The sequence below is a fragment of the Tachyglossus aculeatus genome, chromosome 13 (genome assembly GCF_015852505.1).
Source record: "Tachyglossus aculeatus isolate mTacAcu1 chromosome 13, mTacAcu1.pri, whole genome shotgun sequence".
NCBI classification, from domain to species: Eukaryota; Metazoa; Chordata; class Mammalia; order Monotremata; family Tachyglossidae; genus Tachyglossus; species Tachyglossus aculeatus.
This window is the reverse complement of record NC_052078.1, coordinates 16,303,487-16,322,482: the sequence shown is the minus strand read 5'-3', so window position 1 is coordinate 16,322,482 and position 18,996 is coordinate 16,303,487. Positions and strand designations below refer to the sequence as shown.

The 18,996-nt window shown below is 38.2% G+C and overlaps 1 protein-coding gene across 11 annotated transcripts in view; it reads left to right on the top strand.

Annotated features, from left to right (window-relative positions):
- ZEB1 (zinc finger E-box binding homeobox 1) overlaps nt 1–18,996 on the top strand; it is a 165,782-nt gene that overhangs the window by 69,270 nt on the left and 77,516 nt on the right. For 7 of the 11 annotated variants that reach the window (XM_038755528.1, XM_038755527.1, XM_038755534.1 and 4 more), the window contains one exon: nt 6,250–6,345. The exons of the other annotated variants lie outside the window; for them this stretch is intronic. In XM_038755528.1, the coding sequence (XP_038611456.1) occupies nt 6,250–6,345 (96 nt within the window). The remainder of the gene's footprint in view (nt 1–6,249; nt 6,346–18,996) is intronic. 11 annotated transcript variants of the gene reach the window in all.

Genomic DNA, 18,996 nt, shown 5'->3' with positions numbered 1-18,996 from the left:
TGATTCAGGAATCAGTTCTTCATTTATAGCATTGTTCTTAGGAGAAAATTGGTTCCAACTTAAACATATCAATTTAAGATGTAGTTTTCAGGATCAAATTGAGTTGTAAATCACAGGATTTCCTGTAAATGAATTTTTGGTTTTCTGTGTGTTTTTTGTAGAAGGTGAAAAACTTTAGTACACTTTTAAGATAAATGTTTCTTTTAAGGGGAAAGAATATTTTGAAAACTGAAAAGAATATAGGGATGAAATCATTTGGCAAGTAATCCTCATTAACAGCATTTATTGAATACTTAATATGTTGTAACGCCCTATACTAGGTGAAATATTTACATATGCTGATTATTGATTTTCCTGGGTTTCTTATAATCAACAGAAATAATGATTTAAGTCTACATAAGTCAAAACTAACTGTGAAGGTAAAAAAAACTCTACATGAAATAGTTTCAAATTTTCATCTTGAATCTGCTTTTCTCCCTAATTATCCTACTTCCTTAGTGTTGAATGTTCTTCCTAGAAGTTGCTCTACTAGCAATAATCACCCTGCAGTGGTTTCTCATGACTTTTAGATTTTTAACCGTAAGCTATCTCTGTAGTTTGTTTAGTGAACTTTTTTTATTAACAAGTAGGATGCATCCCCTATTATTAGGAACTACATCTAGGTTTTCTATCTTAAATTAATGTTAATTTTTTTTTAATGGCCTAGTGGAAAGAGCATGGACCTGAGAAGTCAGAGGACCTGGGATCTAATTGCGGTTCTGCCACATGTCTGCTGTCTGACCTTGGGCAAATTACTTAGCTTCTCTGTGCCTCCATTACTTCATCTGTAAAATCAGGATTAAGATTGTGAGCCCTCTTTGGGACTTGGACTGTGTCCAACCTGATTATCTTTTATCTACCCCAGCACTTAGTACAGTGCCTGGAACATAGTGAACATTTAACAAATATTGTTTTTTTAAAAAAAAAAAACCCAGTAATTTCTAATCACTTTTCCTCTGATGCTCCTAAAGTACACAGATCATTTTTACATTCAATATTTTCCATTCAACATTTTGCGAGACTGTAGCTCTCCGTAGATTTATGAACTCTCGTTGTAACTTTTCTTTTTAGGAAGTGGGTGATGGGAGAAATCTTGGGCAAGCAGTCTGTCTTGATTTTTTTTGATTTTGCAAATTCATGATATCAACCTTCAAATTTTGTGAATAATCTGTGTGCTAAACAAATACTCTGCCTCAAGCCCATAAAAGCATTAATCATATCATGTTGGCTAGAATCAGTCTCATGCTTTTACATTGATAAATTGCTGTTGATGGATTTTTTGTTTTTAAATAAGAAAATGCCAGCCACTAAACTCCTCTTCCACACATCAAGATATCCTAATATTGTAGTTGAAACTGCAAATGGTTATAAGCAGTGGGCAGGAAGTGAGGTAGGACCTAATTCAGTGTCCTTCTTCTTAAAACTCTACATTTTAAGTGGTTACGACTATTTGGCCTCTCTTGACCTCGCTACATGCCGCTCACACCCATCAGTCCCTTATTTTGACCCTTTTGGCCCTGAACTTACCTATTTCATTAGCCATCCTGTTAGAAGAGACAGAAGCCTTGATTTTTATAAATAAATTGTGTGAAATCTGTTATAAAAACGATTGTCGTATTTCAAACATGGTTTTGAATTTTTCAAAAAATTTAGTGGTGCCCAGAGTAATGTACATAGTACTTACATGGTAAATTTATCGACCATTCTGTTTAATTTATCTAGAGTTCCGATAAACACAAGTTGCATTCTCCCGGAACCCCGTGTTAAGGAAAACTTGCATGTAATTCACTACGTCTAGTGCCCCCGTATGTACCCAACAATTTCTCCCAGCACCGTGTTGCTCTGTTTGGCTCACATTGTCAGAAGGACATGCCTTACTCCTGCTGTGTCATACCGTAGTTAGGATCGCACGGTGAAAACACAGGTTCTGTGAGCCCTAAGGCTACTGCTACATTTCTGTTGCATCCCTTTACTGTTTCTACATTTGATTTCAAGGCGGCTGGGATTTGTGTCTGTCTGAACGAATTTTTTAAGAGCTGGCAAAGGGGCCTGTATGGGAGAGTACTCTTGTACCAAATTCTCCCATGCTTGGGTTCGAGGGGGTGGTACTTACCCCTCTGCCTTCAGCTAAAGGAAGTTTTGGCCTGGGCTAGTGGAGGTTGAACTCCACCTGTGTAATTAACTCATTGGATATAAATGATCTTTTAAAGCTTCAGTAACTTTCAAAGAGGAAGCATATTTTTCTTAATAAACGATACTTGTTTGTGTGTTGTATAAATTCCGCTGGAAAGTTATCGTTCCAAAAAGAACAGTCCCGCTGCTGATTATATTTACATTTGAAAAAAGACCTGGCCGGCACCCAAATTTCAGGTAAAAGAGCATCTTTCACCCTAAAGTTGGTAGTCAACAAAAAACATTTTATCTGTAGGAAACAGAAAAATAAGTGTTTTCAAATTAGTCTCCGTGAAAATTATTAAAAATCTGGGGGGAAAAAAGTTGGCAGGAAAAAATACCTAATTCAGATTTATCTTATGATTTTATGTTTTTAATATCCATATTTTACCATGCATCAAAATGTTCTATGCTCTTCAGTGCAGTGGCCAGAGTGTATCAGCTAATTGTACCCAAAGAAACAGCTTATTGAAAATCCTAAGGTTAAAATGTTAACACCACCAGGTCTTACATTTCCTACCTAAATGTCCTTTGTATCTATGCCATTATGTTAATTTTATCAGTGGCTAAATATAGTTATCTCTCTTGGCTAGTTAAGGGGTAATCCTACAGGAAGGTAGTGACCAGGATACCTGGAGACCTATAGCCTTTATTCTATTACCTGGATATCCCACCGATGATGCTTCTTCATTAAATGAAATATTTCAACTGCCTTCTATAGGTTTTTGTCCCCTCCCATATCCATAACTTTTTGATCCATCCCAGTTTTGGTTCTTGAATATCTGACCTTTAAGATGGAAGCAATTTTTCTTTAATTTAGTGTGCACTTTCATTTATTTCACTGAACATTGTTGCGTAGCTATTTCCCTTATTTTAAATTTAAGTGAATATTAAAATGCTAGTAATGGAGAATGTAAAAGTAGTGTAAGAGAAAGAGGTAGTGGTGGTGGTATATTTCAGGTCTTTATTATGAAAACCAGTACACTACAAATGACCCAAATCTTTCATCCTTCCAAACTGTAAATTTTGAAGTGGTTGATGCAGCAAATAGAGCAAAATCAGGGGTAACTTTCCAGATTAATGTGTGAATGCTTTTAAATATAGCTCCAAAATAGACATTTCTGTTTGTAACCTAAAAGTAACTAAGTTGACAGTCTTAAAATCTAAATATTTGAAAAAGGAACCCAAAATCAGTCTATTCAGAATTTCAGGAGGAGCTTGCTCAAGGCAGGATTTAGGACTTTTTGGCCTCTTCTGAAATCCTATTTTGTTTTTCTATGCCTTTATTCAAATATTTGGTGTGGAATTTGCCTAAGAAATGTTCTCAGGCAGTCTATTTAGAGTCATGGAGATAGTCACTCACTAACTACCATGGATGCATACAAATAATGTCAAGGTGGTAGGTTGAGGACCAGAGCAGGAAGATGTGGAGCTGGAATTTGAACTCTTCAGAAAGATCATGGGTCAGACCATAATAATCCCAGAAATTGATGGAGAGAGTTTTCCTATCTCCAATATATATATATAATTCTGCTTTATTCTTAAAAACTTCTCTTGGATCTGTGCCCTCATTTAGCTCAAGCTACGTGGAGTTGTTCTATAATTGAGCATGTTTGATATTTCTACTCTTAGATCCCTAAAGGAAAAAAAAAAGGAAGATTCAAGTGCTCCAAATGGTCACCCACAATCTCAGGAGAAAAGTGTGTAACTGATAATTTTTTTTTTTTGAGAGAATTTGACAGGCATGTCTGTCTTCAGAAAATTTTCAGTAGCAGCTCTTCAAAGGGGTTAAAACTAGCTCTAATCCTCATCAAGCATGACTCTCTTAAAAATTTGGTTTATTTCACTGTCCTGATTTTAGATATTAACATAGTTTCCCTTTATTTTTCCTTTTGAATTTAGTGTCCTTAGGATAGGTTCTACTTTGGAGCTACTTGGTGGGGGTAGAGGGGAAGGAGGAATTATTCTCCTCTACCTCTGCATCCCCCATTCCCCCAGCAGTCAAATGGCCTTGTAACCAAGAACTTCGATTAAGGAACTGGTTGACATCAATGCCGTATTCTAGTCACTTGGGCCATTTTCCTCCCTAAAGCATTCATTCTAAGAAGCAGAACAATCTTTTGTCACACGTCAGAGAGGCATAAAGTTTTTTTTTGTTAGTCCATGTATAAGTAGTCAATCTATACGTAAAGTTTAAAAGTGTTTTATTTAAAAAAAAAGACTTTGGGATTTATATTTTGTAAATGCATCACCGAAACGTATAAAATTACAAGTTGACTATCACCAGCAAAATTCAAGCTTATCATTTCAAAAGCCATTTTGCACCCCTCCCAAAATGAGAGTTTGTAGAGTAGAAATGACTAGAAAAGTTGCCCAAGGCTACATCCAGTATCTAAAATTCTAGGAATGGCTTGCACAAGGAGAGATTTTTAGATTTCAGGAAAGGACTGAAAGTCATAATCCAAGTGCTTACTACGGTGCTCTGCACGTAAGCATTTACCCATACTATTACTAATATTACTACTATTGTACCTTTCATAAAATATTTGGCCTAGACTTGCCTAAGAAAATATCCCAGACGTTCTATTGATAATCATGGAAGTCAGTACCGTGGGCGCATAAAAATTAGTGCCAAAATGAGATGATGAGTGCCAGGCCAGTAGAATGAGGGAAGAAGAGGAAAATGTCCTTCAAAATCAGGGAAGCCCTTGCCAATGCTGTGAAAAAAAGATAAGAACAACATATGCAATCCCAGAATTAGGGAAACATGCAGCTTGTGCCAGTTCTCCCATGTCCTTATCGGTCTGGGAATTGAAAATAACAAGCAGTGACTGGGTATTTGAAACTGCTACCTTGATGAAGAGCTGATGGTTGCATTGTATGTCGTTTGATGCAGGAAAAACCAGGTTCTCTATTTCCTGGACTGCAGGAACTAATCTTACTCTTTTTCCCCAGGCCTGGAACTGGTCAGTCTGTAACAATAGGCGCCTCCATACTCACCAGCCATTTGACTGCTACCACTCCTTCCTCACTTCCAGTAGGGAGTGGGAGGCAACCAGGAGGGACTGTGATGACCGGGGAGTTTGGGGTGTTTTACATTGGGCAGCAGTGGTCCTTCTGTGATTGAATTCGTAATTTCAATAACTCCATTTAGTGAAAGTGTGTCCTCATAAAAGCCCTCTGTATGTGGAAACAGAATCCATCCATGAGAGGCCTGTAGAAATTCAACTGCTTTGCCTCTTGGAAGCCTCTAAATTTTAAGGAGAATTAGATATGTCTATGGTTTCAAAATACAAGCCCTGAAAAGACCTTTTTTGGCAGAGATTTTTTTTCATGGAATTTTTATAAAATGCCAGTTCATGTGGAATGGGGCAGCCCTCTTAGTGGGTTGGGGATCCCCTAGCACCATCCTGCCGTCTTCTTTCAGATTAGCATGTCACTCACCTTTGTTCACTTCTAGGTCAGGGCCACCATTTCTAGATTGGACCTAATGTTCTAGAGCTCTGCGCTGGCGTGCTGAGCCCCCCTCCTCCACCCTCCCTATGATGTCTTAACCTCCATCTAGTGGCCCTGTGAGGTTCATTTATTAAATTTCTGTGGTCAGTAATTTATAATCAATCAATCAGTGGTAATTATTGAGTGCTTACTTTATTAAACACTTGGGAGAGTACAGTTCAACAGACTTGGTAGACACATTCCCTGCCCACAAGGAGCTTTCAGCCTAGAGGGGAATAATCTCTTAAATATCCCACTTTTCTCACTTCTTTCACCTTCCTTTCCTGTGCTTCAAATTAGGGATTTCCTTCACTCTTTCAGTATCTAAAATTCTAGGAGTAGCTTGCACAGAAAAGTTTGGTGCATCACAGATTGGCAAACCTCTCCCTCTCAGGGACAGGGCCCAGAAAGCACCCCCTTAAGGTTCACCTGGCACTCATCATTGAATTTAAGCATGAAATGCACATTGTCACTGTTGATAAAGACAGAAAAAAAAATAACTTCAAGATAACAAGTCTGTATCTCTTATCTTTTCCCAAACAGATAGTTATGGGGAGGAGGGGTATGGTGAAGCAGACCGGCGACTTACTGTGAGGAAAGTAAGGAAACTGATATACATGCATCATCTTGGACTACTCGGTGAGGTTGGTGGGGGCGGGTGTTTGGGGTAATATGCATATCTCATTCACATCCCTTCAGTATGACTAACTTAATGTGTCACCCCTGACAAATACAGAAAGTAAAGCTTAAATCTCTTCAGGATATTTATTCAATTCTGATTTGTAATAAAACATTCTAAGTGAAAACCCAACTTGAGTAATACTTGAACAGCCTAATCTTTCCATGACCCACATAATGCACCACACCCAAACATCTGTGCATATATCAGACATCAATTATGTTGGCAGAGAAGGAGGGAAGTCCTTCACCTGAAAAAGCAGCTGCAAAACGGGGACTTCCTCAATGTGGTTTCAGGTACAAAGAATAGGAAATGTCTCCTCTATTTGTACTAAAACATTTCAGCTTAGTTTTTAGTAAATTTACTTACCCGGGTTTCTTTGGAGCAAACCAAAACAACTTTTTGCTTTCTTTTAATCAGAATTTTCTCTGTGGCCATTCCTCTTGAACCAAAACTAAACCACATAAAATAATTTATTTGGTCATAAGCTGCTTTTTTTTAAAAAAAAAAAACCTACAAATATGCTTTACTTTTGATATATTATAGGACTCATAAAATCACTTTTCCACTAAGATAATAATTGAGGCTTTTTTGATAGTAGAACTGATGGCTGTGAATACTGCATAGCAGTCATAAACACCATTTGGAAATGGTTATGCAAAAATTGACATGTAGATTGTGTTGTGACTACTTTTTGGCAGGGTTTTGTATGTTCATCTCTACCAAAGGGGGGAAATGAAATCAAATTGCACATAAAGAGGCAAAGCACAATCAATGTCCTGTAAGAAAATCTTAAGTATCTAAGTGACAGGAAAGAGAAAACTTTGGGCCGTGAATGTGTTTTTGTAATTTCACATGTTATTTCAATTGTCTTAGGGCCTTTGTGTATAGTTTATAAATGTGATACATTGGTTTTTTCTGATGAATATAACAAATAGAGTATATCTTGAGATCTGATTTCCCCTTATTTTACATAGGAGGTAGCTACCTGAATTCCAAATTCACAATTCGGTATGAATAGAATACTGCAGGGTTTTTGGATTTGTTTGTTTGTTTTTAATGTTGTCTTTTTAATTTATCCCTCAAATAGATGGCGCCTTGGAGGTAATATGAATTTATTATGGGCTCCTATGACTTCAAACTTACAAAAAGAAACCCGTTACATAATGTGTTTTTGAATAGAAAGAAAAATTTCCTCTGAAGTGTGGTTGAAGTAGTGCATGTATCGTCCCTGAGTTGATCTTCAGCAATGTTTCCTCTTCATCTCGGTCATTCCTTGATATGACTCCACTTCATCCCCTCACAGTGACATCCCTCCTTCTTCTATTAATAGACATTTGCCCCCAAGAGGTGGAATGTGAGTTAAATGTTCTTGCAAATGTTTTTTCCCTAGATTTCATAGACGGTTTTGTAGATCTGGTTGGAAATGATGGACTGAAATATTATAATTATGTTTCTGTTGCTCGCTGCAAGTCAATATGCAGTTAAAGTTGGTTTTGATTACACACTGTTGGGCAATTCTGCGAGAACAGAATTAGGAACCCTGGTAATCAACCTCATCTCTGCTCTTGGATGCTGATTTGGATCACATTTAGTGTTGGTGCAGCTTTTGAAGAGGTTCAGTTTTCTGTCTGTATTTTTATATCCTGATGAAGTTTGTAATCCGTTGATGTCATATCATCTTAAGATAGTGATTCTCTTTGTATATGTAAATGTGATCTCTTGGAGTAGTGGGGAGAAGAGCTTCCCCTACCTTTCACCCAGAAGAACTGGGGGGCTGTGCTTCAACTATGCAGTTCTGAGCTGGTTTTCTTTTGAGTCAGGACTTGGCAGAATTCTGAATTTCCTGTATTCTCTAAGGTTGTTGCATTGCTTCCCTCATATGTTCATATTTTTAGTAAATTAATAGAGGTGTGCTACCGTAATGGATTCACATCCGTTCACAAAATGCTATGGCTTCTGGGACTTTCAAATTCATGTGGGAGTCCATCTAACAGGCTAAAGTTTGTTAAACTTTATCATTTCTTAGTGGCATCTAGAGAATGCTTTATCTGAGTAAAATTCATGTAACACTATCCATTCATTTCTAACTCCTGTTGAGTTCTGTGTATTTCTCATTGTGTATTTTATTCAACTTCTTTAACCATTTATCTGTCTTTATGATCCACTAGAGGTTAAATTCTGCATGCAATATAATACTTGATTCTTTTCCCTGAGTGAGGTGTTGGTCTCCTGAGGGTCATATTTCTGGTAGCAACCTTAGTCTAAAACAGATTTTTATTGCAGTAGAGCTAACCTGACATATTTCATCATTAACTTTGTTTCCCAAAAGTAATCCCTTTTTTAACTCCTCAAAACATTTTCTCTTAATTCCTACAGGAAAAATCAAGTTTATTATTTTAATGGAAAATAGGGATCACCTGAATTCATGGCAGACACAAACAAAAAACAGCAAATTTTCAGACACTAAGCATAGTCATTTTGGGTTTTGTTAGCTTTCAGAAGTCAAAATAATTTTAAGCATGCTACAAGCTCGGGCTGTTTAGTCTGGGGTTTCTTATGCATTCTGCCAGCTTTACTACAGAAGCAGGTGCTTTTTATCCATCAGCAAATACTAGTTGGCTGAGCAGAATGAAAAGCTTTTTACTGTTGTAGTCTTAGCAATGTATGGGTTATAATATCCTGTTAGAATGGCAATCCATTGCATAACTCAGTATTTTTAAAATCTTGCATGAAAGCCAAAGCACTTAGCACCCTACACTTCTGTTCAGGTAATCAGTCTGGAATTTGTATGAGGGCATGGTGCTTGTGATTACTTTTTAACATTTCTGACAGCTGACATGATGCCATTTGATTAAACAATTACTTTATCACTCTCCACATCCAGTGCTATAGTCTCAGTCAATGAAATTTCTCTGTAACGTTGAGGATTATTCAAATTGATCATAGAAAAGAATTTCTGAAAATGGATAGCAGTCAAATATACAGGGCTGCCCTGAGGTGTTGGAACACTCACCACCCCTACCCATTCCATATGTTGAACTTGTATGATTTTTGAAGCCGGGTCCTTTGCACTGAACTACACTGAATCAGGAGCAAAAGGATTAGTCATGCTGTATACCCAGAGCACTCAGAAGGAATTTAGTCAGGGAGTAAAGAGTCTGGCCAGGACTCACCAATAAATGCACGCAGTTTCCCACATCCCCACATTCCCACAGAATGATGGCCAGCAACTACTGTTTTAATCACAATTACAACTGAAAAAATTGCCAGAGGAGATTCAAATAGAAAAAGAATGCCAAAGGAGATTTCAAGCTGCATACCCGCAAGGATTGATTCAGAGATTCAGAGGCCCTTTACCATTTGCTTGGGACTAGATCTCGGAACACAGGGGCGCCTTTACTGGAAAGCTTTGATTTGGAAAAAGGATAAAATCATAAATTCCCAAAGTTCTATTTTACCACGAATAAATGATTAAGTTGAGAGAAAACTCACCACACCTTAAGTCAGACTGAGGGCAAAGTCAGAGGGTACAAAGCAGGCAGAAGTCGAGAGAGGATTTTTCCAACTCATAAATTGTTTGCTCCATGCCAAAGGTGGGCAAAGCAGTATAATACTAGATGATTTTGTTACTTTAAGGTGCATGCAAATACAGCATATTATAATGCTGTCCTAGTCAGCATTTTGCAGAAGTCCACCTGATGAGCCTTTTTACACCACCAGTCCACTGATCCCCACCGTTGACACCTCCTCCCTGCTGGAGCCCCCAGCTGAGTGCTCCAGGGCAGCTTTGACCCACTTGGTCAGACCTATCGACTACGACTCTGCTCTAGCCGGAGTGCTGGAAGCAGATCTGCAGCCAGTGTGAGTCAGCCGCTCCATCCCAAACATCATCAATGTGCAGACAATGTATAGATCTCTGAGCCAAGGAGATGCTCAAGACTAGGTAGGAGTGCAGTCAAGTGCAAGTAAAGGAGCGTCCACTCCTCAATCCCCAACCGACTGTCAAATCTGCCTCTGGGGATTACCCAAAATAGCTGCTTCACGTAGTCAGCATCCTTAATCCAGAGCTGTTTCTTTACATAGACACACACACATTCTAATCTTGGGCCTTGCTTCAGTATGTTCACGTCCTTTCCCCTTCAGCTCTATCCTTTTGCTTTTCTCCTTATGCCCACTTTAAAAAAAATCTATCAAATAATGACCAAGATGGACATATGTGGCTGAAATTGAAGTTTATGTTGGTAAAACCAAAGGCAACCAGTCAGCAAGAGGCAACAATCAGTGTGTCACAACAGTCCAAAAGGGGCAAGGAAAACCAAAAAGACCTTGTAGGTGAGAGATGAAATATTGGTCATCATCACTGATGAATTTTAGGACTTTCTGTAAGAACAAACTCAGAACCTATTAAACAGTAGAAGATGACCCCCCTGTTGAGGAATTGGGAAATGAATTAATAAATGTTCAAACACAATACTATTCAACCACTTCAACTGTAGCTATACTAGTGGGATGAGTTCTCTCTATTTCATAATTGTGATAAAATCTAAATCACAGAATTCTTAGCATCAAGATAAGTGAACTGAACTGCCAAGTAGTAATTTTTTTCTGATTTCTTGTAGCATATTGCTTTCTTATTTTCTCTGGCTTTAATCTTTGTTTATGTTTTCTTGGACCTGCCTTTATAGGACTGCTTTGCTGCAAATAAAGTCAGATTCCCTATTTCTTAGTGCCAATTTAGTCATTGAAATAATGCAAATTTTGGTTTTCCAGGAGGCATTTCACCAGGAAAGTGTGGCATATCGAAAGCTAATCATAGTTAAACCAAACTAATCATGAATTACAAATGTGCATAAACATTCTCCATCATCGTGACATATTTATTACCCTATTTTTGCTCTGAATTTCCTTCGTTCTGCCAACTAAGTTCTTGAGTTATTTAATTCCTTTAGCTGGTGTGCCTTCAATGTAAAGCTAGAGGTTCTGGTTCCAGTTTTGTTTTGGCTGTCTGAATCTGTTGTTTTTGAGTTTAAATAAACTGACATTTTCAACTAAAATCTCTTTGCCAGGCTGCTAACAGGGACCCAGTTGTTAATAAAAAAATATCCTGAATGAATCAATCAACAAATGAGTTGATAGGTGAATTATTTACAGTCAAAATCTATCAAAAACCAGTAACGAATTTGCATGAGAGTTAAGATCTCTGCTTTTTCTTCTCTCTACCCACTTGTCCACACCCCTATCAGTTTTCTGTCTTTGGTGTTTTTCCCCATTAGTTCCTAGTGTTCCAAGGCACTCAGCTTCCCCCATCTCTGGACTTTTTTGTTCTGTTTGCAGTTCCCTGCTGCATTACTGTACTGACTACTCAAGAGTGCTGACCTAAGAGTAACCCTGCAGTCAGTATTGTTCCTTTTCTTTGATAAACCTTAGTCTGTGTAACTTCACTTGAGCTGTGACAGTGTCTCACTGGTATTAATTGTCCTGAGCCATTGTATTTCTCACAAACACATCTGTCAGAATTTCAGACCAACTTGTCATAGAAATCACAATGTTCTCCAGCCTAGGCTGGAAATCAAGATTTTATTCATTCAGTCAGTCATACGTATTGAGCGCTTACTGTGTGCAGAGCACTGTACTAAGTGCTTGGGAAGTACAAGTCGGCAACATATAGAGACAGTCCCTACCCATCAACGGGCTCACAGTCTGGAAGGGGGAGACAGACAACAAAACATGTAGACAGGTGTCGAAATCCTGACTAAAAATATTTAACATATGTGAATGATAATTCCATTAAATCAGTGAAGGAAGAGTTGGAGAAAATGTATTCAATTATAACTCCAGGAAATCCCAATCCCAAGAATATTTGAGTAATTTAGCAATACAGTCAGGGTACTTGAGGCAGGTAATTCTTCTTTTTACAGTAGTATATACTAGAGATGAATTTCTTTGAAATCGAGGAAACTGAATGTCTCATTTGCACCTCATCTTTCATCCACCTTGCCTCTAGAGCATCATCTTTATAGAAGTTTATTCAAAATGAATCAGGTTTGCTTGAGTACTGTTCAAAGCATACAAAATGCATAGATTTTTGTGACAGCAAATGTCTATTGAGCAACCGTAGTATGTCTAACCCTGGTCTAATAAGTATGGGGGGGATTCACATTAAGACTAGACATAGATTCTTGACATCTTGTCTATCATATGCTGTCTAGTTATTTCCGACCCATAGCGATAGCACAGACGCATCTCTCCCAGAACACCCCGCTCTCCATCTGCAATCGTTCTGGTAGTGTATCCATAGAGTTTTCTTGGTAAAAATCCGGAAGTGGTTTACCATTGCCGCCTTCCATGCAGTAAACTCAAATCTCCGCCCTCGACTCTCTCCCATGCTGCTGGTGCCCAGAATGGGTGAGTTTTGATTTGTAGCAGATTGCTTTCTACTTGCTAGCCACTGCCCACGCTAGGAATGGAATGGGTAGGCCTCTGCTTGACTCTCCCTCCCATAGCTGAGACTGGTAGAGTACTGGAAACTCTTGAGGTGCAACCCTGAGGGGGGGTTCTTGACATCTAGGAAGCCACATTATAGCATAACACGAGGGACTCTGTCCCATTTTTTTTGTTACTCATCTTTCTGAAATGGATGGCACTGGGGATTTCCCCATCTCCCTGCCCCAGTGCCCCACTCAGGGAATACCCAAGGGCTCCTGGGTTTTCCCCACCTACAAGGAGAATTATTGGCAAATCACTTCTCTGGGATTGTGGGCAGGGAAATTCCAGTAGGGCCAGGGTGGACTACAGGCATCTGGGCACCTGAGACAGGGAAAAATTCACCTCCTCTTCCCACAACAATTCTGTGTGTCGGGCTGCAGGTACCACTTAGCATGTCTTATGTTTTCTTGTTATGGTGCATACTCACATAGCATAATGAACTTATATGGAAGTCAGTTTGAACCCCTGAACCTAGAGCATTTCTCTAAGGAGACCCTCAGGTCTCCTCCCCGAGCCACCGCCCTTGCTCCAGACCCATCACTTTCCCCTCCTAGGGGCCCATTCACCAAAGCTTTGCCTCTCAGAATGGGCGATTTTAAATTTTGAACCTTTGCCCATGCTGTGACCCTGTTGGAGGGTGCTCCCTGAGGAAGTGGCCTCTTTAGCGTACCTTCTGAAGCCAGTCCTCAGTGGTGTTCCCAGTCATCCTTAGAGCGAAATGCTGAAGGTGTCACTTCTCTGTGTCCACGGAGTGAGATCCATGGATGTGCCATCCTTGGAATTGCATTCCAGGAACTCCCAGAACCCTACCATGCCCTTGAATCACCCTGGGGTTTCCCCAGAATGAGAGATGGCCTGACATTTGGTTGAAGCTGTGGAGCCCAAAAGCCAGACCTTGTCATTTGTCTATTTTAGGAAATGCAATCATATTACCTTAAAAAGGCTGAGGCCATAGAACACTGCACTGCAGAAATGTCATGGCCCAGCACAGCCCTAGTCTGCCATGAACCCAGAACATGAAGGCCTCATCTAAACAAAATTAAGTTGGCAGTAAGCCTAAGGACCTTAATAGTAATAATTGTGGTATTTAAGTACTTGCTATGTGCCAGGCACTACTAGGATAGATACAAGCAAATTGGGTGGGACACAATCCCTGCCCCACATGGTGCTCGTAGTGTCAATCCCCATTTTACAGATGAGGTAACTGAGGCGTACTGAAGTGACTTGCCCAAGGTCATACAGTAGACATGTGGTGGGGCTGGAATTAGAACCCATGACCTTTGGACTCCTACGCCTGCTTTCTGTCCACTACACCATGCTGCTTCTCACTGTGCCAGGGTGCTAATCAATAGGCTTGTAATGCCAACACCTTCTTCCGTCTCCCCTTTCTCTTCAGACCTCCAAAAGAATTCAGGCCAGATCATCACCCTCTCTTAAAACAAGAAGAAACACTTAACAACATGATCAGGTATACTGCAGTGCTTTCAGACATAGGCACATCCACGCATGATCGGCTTTCTAGCGAACTTTGTTTAAGCTTCATTTTTCATGGTGTTAAGGTCAAATTCCCTACAGATTCTAAGGGAATTCAGATAAGAATCAAGTTGGTAGACTCACATTAAAATCTAACTTGAAATTTGTCTTTGGTATCAGTCACCTTTTTGAAAATTATAAAGTTGCATCACAGTTTCCCCACTGAAAACATACAGAAGCTATGTAAGTACTATAAATACTCTATTGTATATAGGTTTGGAAATATGGAAGGGAAGTAGGATTATGGTGTTGGCAGAAACCTTTGCATACACGTGAAACAACTAGACTGTACAATAGATTGTAAACTCCCTCTAGACTGTAAGCTTGCTGTGGGCAAGGAATATGCCTACCATCTGTTACATTGTACTCTCCCAAATGCTGTACAGTGCTCTGCACACAGTAAGTGCTCAATAAATATGATTGATTGAAGCTAACATAAATTATATTTTTAAGTGGTAAGAGTATAACCATTTTTAAAAGGCAGTATACAAAATATGCACTCCAAAGGTAAGGAAATGAAGACTTAATAATAATTTTAACTGGTAGATTTAAAACATTAAAATTTATAGATTTAATGTGTTTTCACTATTTTATTTCATGTTATATGGTTAATTTATTCTAATGTATAAACAGAGTAGAGCTATGTCATTGTTTCTATCTCTGAGTAAGAAATCCCTGTTTGGAAGGGTAAGAAAAAAGAGGGTGGTAACATTGGGAGGGGCTTCTTATATACCCCCAAATCAGGTGGAGATAGGGCCCTTTGGGAGCAATTTACTAAATTGGCTTTGGCATAAAACCTAATTAGAGAGCCCAGTAGAGGCTTGGGCCAGGCACCACAAAGGCTCAAGAGTCAGATTGGAACATGAAAGGATATCTTTACACAGATCTGAAACAAAAATGAAATGCCACAAAAATTTATCCAGAGGAACAATTTAAATACAATAAATTTGAAGGAATCTGAAAAACCATTAAAAGGCAAGGCAAGAATCAAGAAGTAGTTTTCTGTGGAGAGGCAGTTCCAGTAACAAATCACATTTAAAAAGCAGAAGACCTTGATGCCCCTTTATGTTATAACATGTACAAAATTGTTTGGCACTGGATGATCAGGGTAGTAAAAATTCATGGTTCGTCTGATGGTCCACACACCCTAAGGTCGTTAAAGAATGTTTACTCATGGATTTTTCTCCTCTGTTTATTCTCTTAATTCCATTGTGACCTCCTCATATTTTTCCAAATATGTCCTGAAATTCAAGCTTTTCCCCAGGGGCGATGGGCAGTACTTAGGCTTTTGGGCTGTGTTGACCTGTCCCTGTTTAACCTGGTGTAAAGTCTACTGCACTGTTACAGGAAAAATCCCTTTCCACAGATGCTCTCCCAGTTCTCCCAATAGATACATCTCTGTTTGAGAAGGAATATCACACCTAGTTGATTTTCCTTTTGGCATTTGTGGTCAAAGGCTGCTGTACATAGCCCTGCTTTCCTGGAGCTTTGGCCCTTCCAGAATTCTCCAGATCCATAATTCAGCCTTTTAATGATATACATTTTTAGTGTTTGTTAATACACAAAAAAGTTCACCCTGTAGTATCTTATCAAGGTATGAAAATATATCTTGTACTTGAAATATACTTTAATTCTCAGGAAATATTTTTTTAAACACTCAAATACAGTATTCATAGCCAGCCCTCTTACTCCACCATTGCCTTCCCAAATTTTTGGAGTGTACCTAATTCAAATTGATTCCTTTAAAAGAAAGAAGGTGTAGATAGTAACAATGTGGGTTCTGACTCGGCAAAATATAATTAAATGATCAATTGATGCATTCATTAAACATGAGTTAGCACTACCCAGAAATAGTCTAGGGGCACTTTTTAGTTTTTACAGTTGTTATATTCCAAAAAGCTTGACACATTTTTAAAGCTTTTATGATAAATTTATACAGAGCCTTTTATTTCATGGTGAATCAAAATTACTCATGCCTCTACCAAGAATATGAAGTGTGACTGTGAGTCATTGTCACCTGTGACTCTCTAGAGGCAAAGGATGATTGAGTCTGAGGTGGCTAAAATGGGTTTCTTTCTGTCTCCCTTCATTAGTCTCACTGATTTGTGAGATAAGCACTACACTTGTTGATGTAATTAGCCCCAGATGGTTAAACAGTGGTTTTCTATTCCTGTACTTTTTTGAGGTATGTCATACCAACATTACAAGTATGTAAAAAAAAAAAAAAAATTAGTAATTTCCTAACCCCTGGAACTGAAAAAAGAAATGGTCCACATTAAAAAGAGGAACTTTTATACAAAATGTATTTGAGAACCCTTTCTAAAAAAAATTTTTGTTCCATTGCCTTTTGTGCAAAATATAGGAAATGCTTTGGGAAAATATGAATATTGAACGTTTTTGAATTTTAAGTAGAAATATGTTGTTAGCCCTACTTGCTGGGGGGGCTCTAATCCCAGCTCTGCCACGTGTCTGCTGTGTGACCTTGGACGAGTCCCTTAACTTCTCTGTGCCTCAGTTACCTCATCTGTAAAGTGGGTATTAAATCCTAATCCCTCCCATATAGGACAGGGATTGTGTCCAACCTGATTAATTTGTATCTATCCTAGTAGCCCTTGGAACAGTGCTTGGCGGCTAGAAAGCTCTTAGCAAGTACCTTAAGGATGATCATTGTATTTCAGAATATTTACTCCATTACTAAAATGTTGCACGGAAGTGAAATATCTCTTTGGAAAAAGAATGCATTATAACTGGGTGACAGACTACTAGTAGGAAATTCAGAGGTATGCAAAAGATAGTTACATAAGAGAGTATTTTGGTTATTCACAGACTGGCAAGAAACTCTGTGTATGTATGTATGTATTGAGAAAATGAAACATTCCCCATGTAGGTGGCTGAAACCTGATTTCTGACTTCAATCTTCTCTTATAAAGGCTTCATTGAAGTTGGTATATGACTTTATCTCTTTAAGTTCCAGGAAGGGCAGGGGGATTGATTGAAATGTGGTTTCCCATATATCATCATTTATGCAAATTTTCCAGGTTTTTGGTAGTAATTTAAAATTAAATGCCCCCGTAAATTTAAGCATTTTAAATGTGTAAGTTTTCACTTCAAAGGAGATGTTTCTGATGTTCTGGCTTCTACCCCTATGGGTTTTCCTAGCCATTAGCAGGTTTCAAAATGGAAGCCATTTGCACTCCAAATCTCCTACCACAAATGAGAATTTTTTTTTCATGTATTAAAGTTTTTTGCAGTGTTGAATTATTCAAACTCTGTAAGGTATACATCTGGTTTTAAAAGATTACTGTATCACAATACCTTAACCTGAATTTCCCAACCTGATGTTTAAACATGATTCGTGGCTTAAAGAAATGGAATAAAATGGGTCCTGAATTTATACGCACCATACTAAATAGTGAATGCTGCTTTTAAATAAAAATAGGTAATTATCAAAGTGGGTACAAATCTATTCAATTTTTTTATTTTCTGAGATTTTTTTAAAAACCTACCATAAAGAGTTTTAAAATATGTTGAACTTCAATATAGTCATAGATTATAATTTCTCATTATATACCTCCTGAGCTTATAGTTATATTTTTTTTAAGTTTTTGTACTTTTAAAGTTTTATAACTGGGTCTCAAACATGCTATGAACTACATAGGGACCCAATTTGGGAGTTTCCCTAAAACTACTACAAATGCTGTTACAGGTGAATTGTAACCTTTGTACCCAGTAGAACTCAGCTCATCCTGGAGGAATTTAGCTACTCTCATAGACTGTGAGCCCTTCAAGTCTAATTCTCACCTGTGTTCTCTTTCCCAGTGCTTAGTACAGATCTCTGCACATAAAAAGTGCTCAGTAAATACTGTTATTCCTGCTACTAACTTTAAATCAAAGGGCAGGAGAAGATAACGGTTATTTATTGTGGGTTATTTTTTCCTCATAGAGCATTTTACTGATTTTTATCTTTGTGATTCAAGAAATTAGATTTCCCCATTTTATTTAGCTTCTTATTGCTGAGATTCAAAGTCCAGCTACGCTTATAGAAGCCAAACCAGAGCTTAGTTACAAAATAAACTAGATGCTTTGAGTACATTTTTCCTGGGTGCATTAGACATTATTAATAGGGCACTTATTCATTCTGTCCCCATCAGCACAGTTAATTTACTTTTTAGAATCTCAACTTGAAATGCTGCATTTTTTAATCTTATCCCTTCCCTTGTTACTGTTACATCCTAATTGTATGCACTAGGTATGTTTTGGGTATTTACTTCAATCGTTCTAATAAACAATTAGAATCAGCTTCTTATAGACTTACCTCCACGTGGGCAAGAATGTGTTTGGGCTTATTTTTGGCAAAACTTAGAATTCCTGGAAGTTGCCAATATGGAAGCTTTATGCTGTAAGCGACCCTATGTGATGTAAGCCTTATCAAATGTTAAGAACAGCAGGAAATGATTTCTCAAGTAAGATCTAAATACTCTTATACCATTCCTAAGAATTTTACAGTAATGTATAATACCTCTGCTTCCTTTTTGCTTTAAAAAAAAAACCTTTTTCCCACATTTGAGACTTTAAAGTAAATTCCTTAC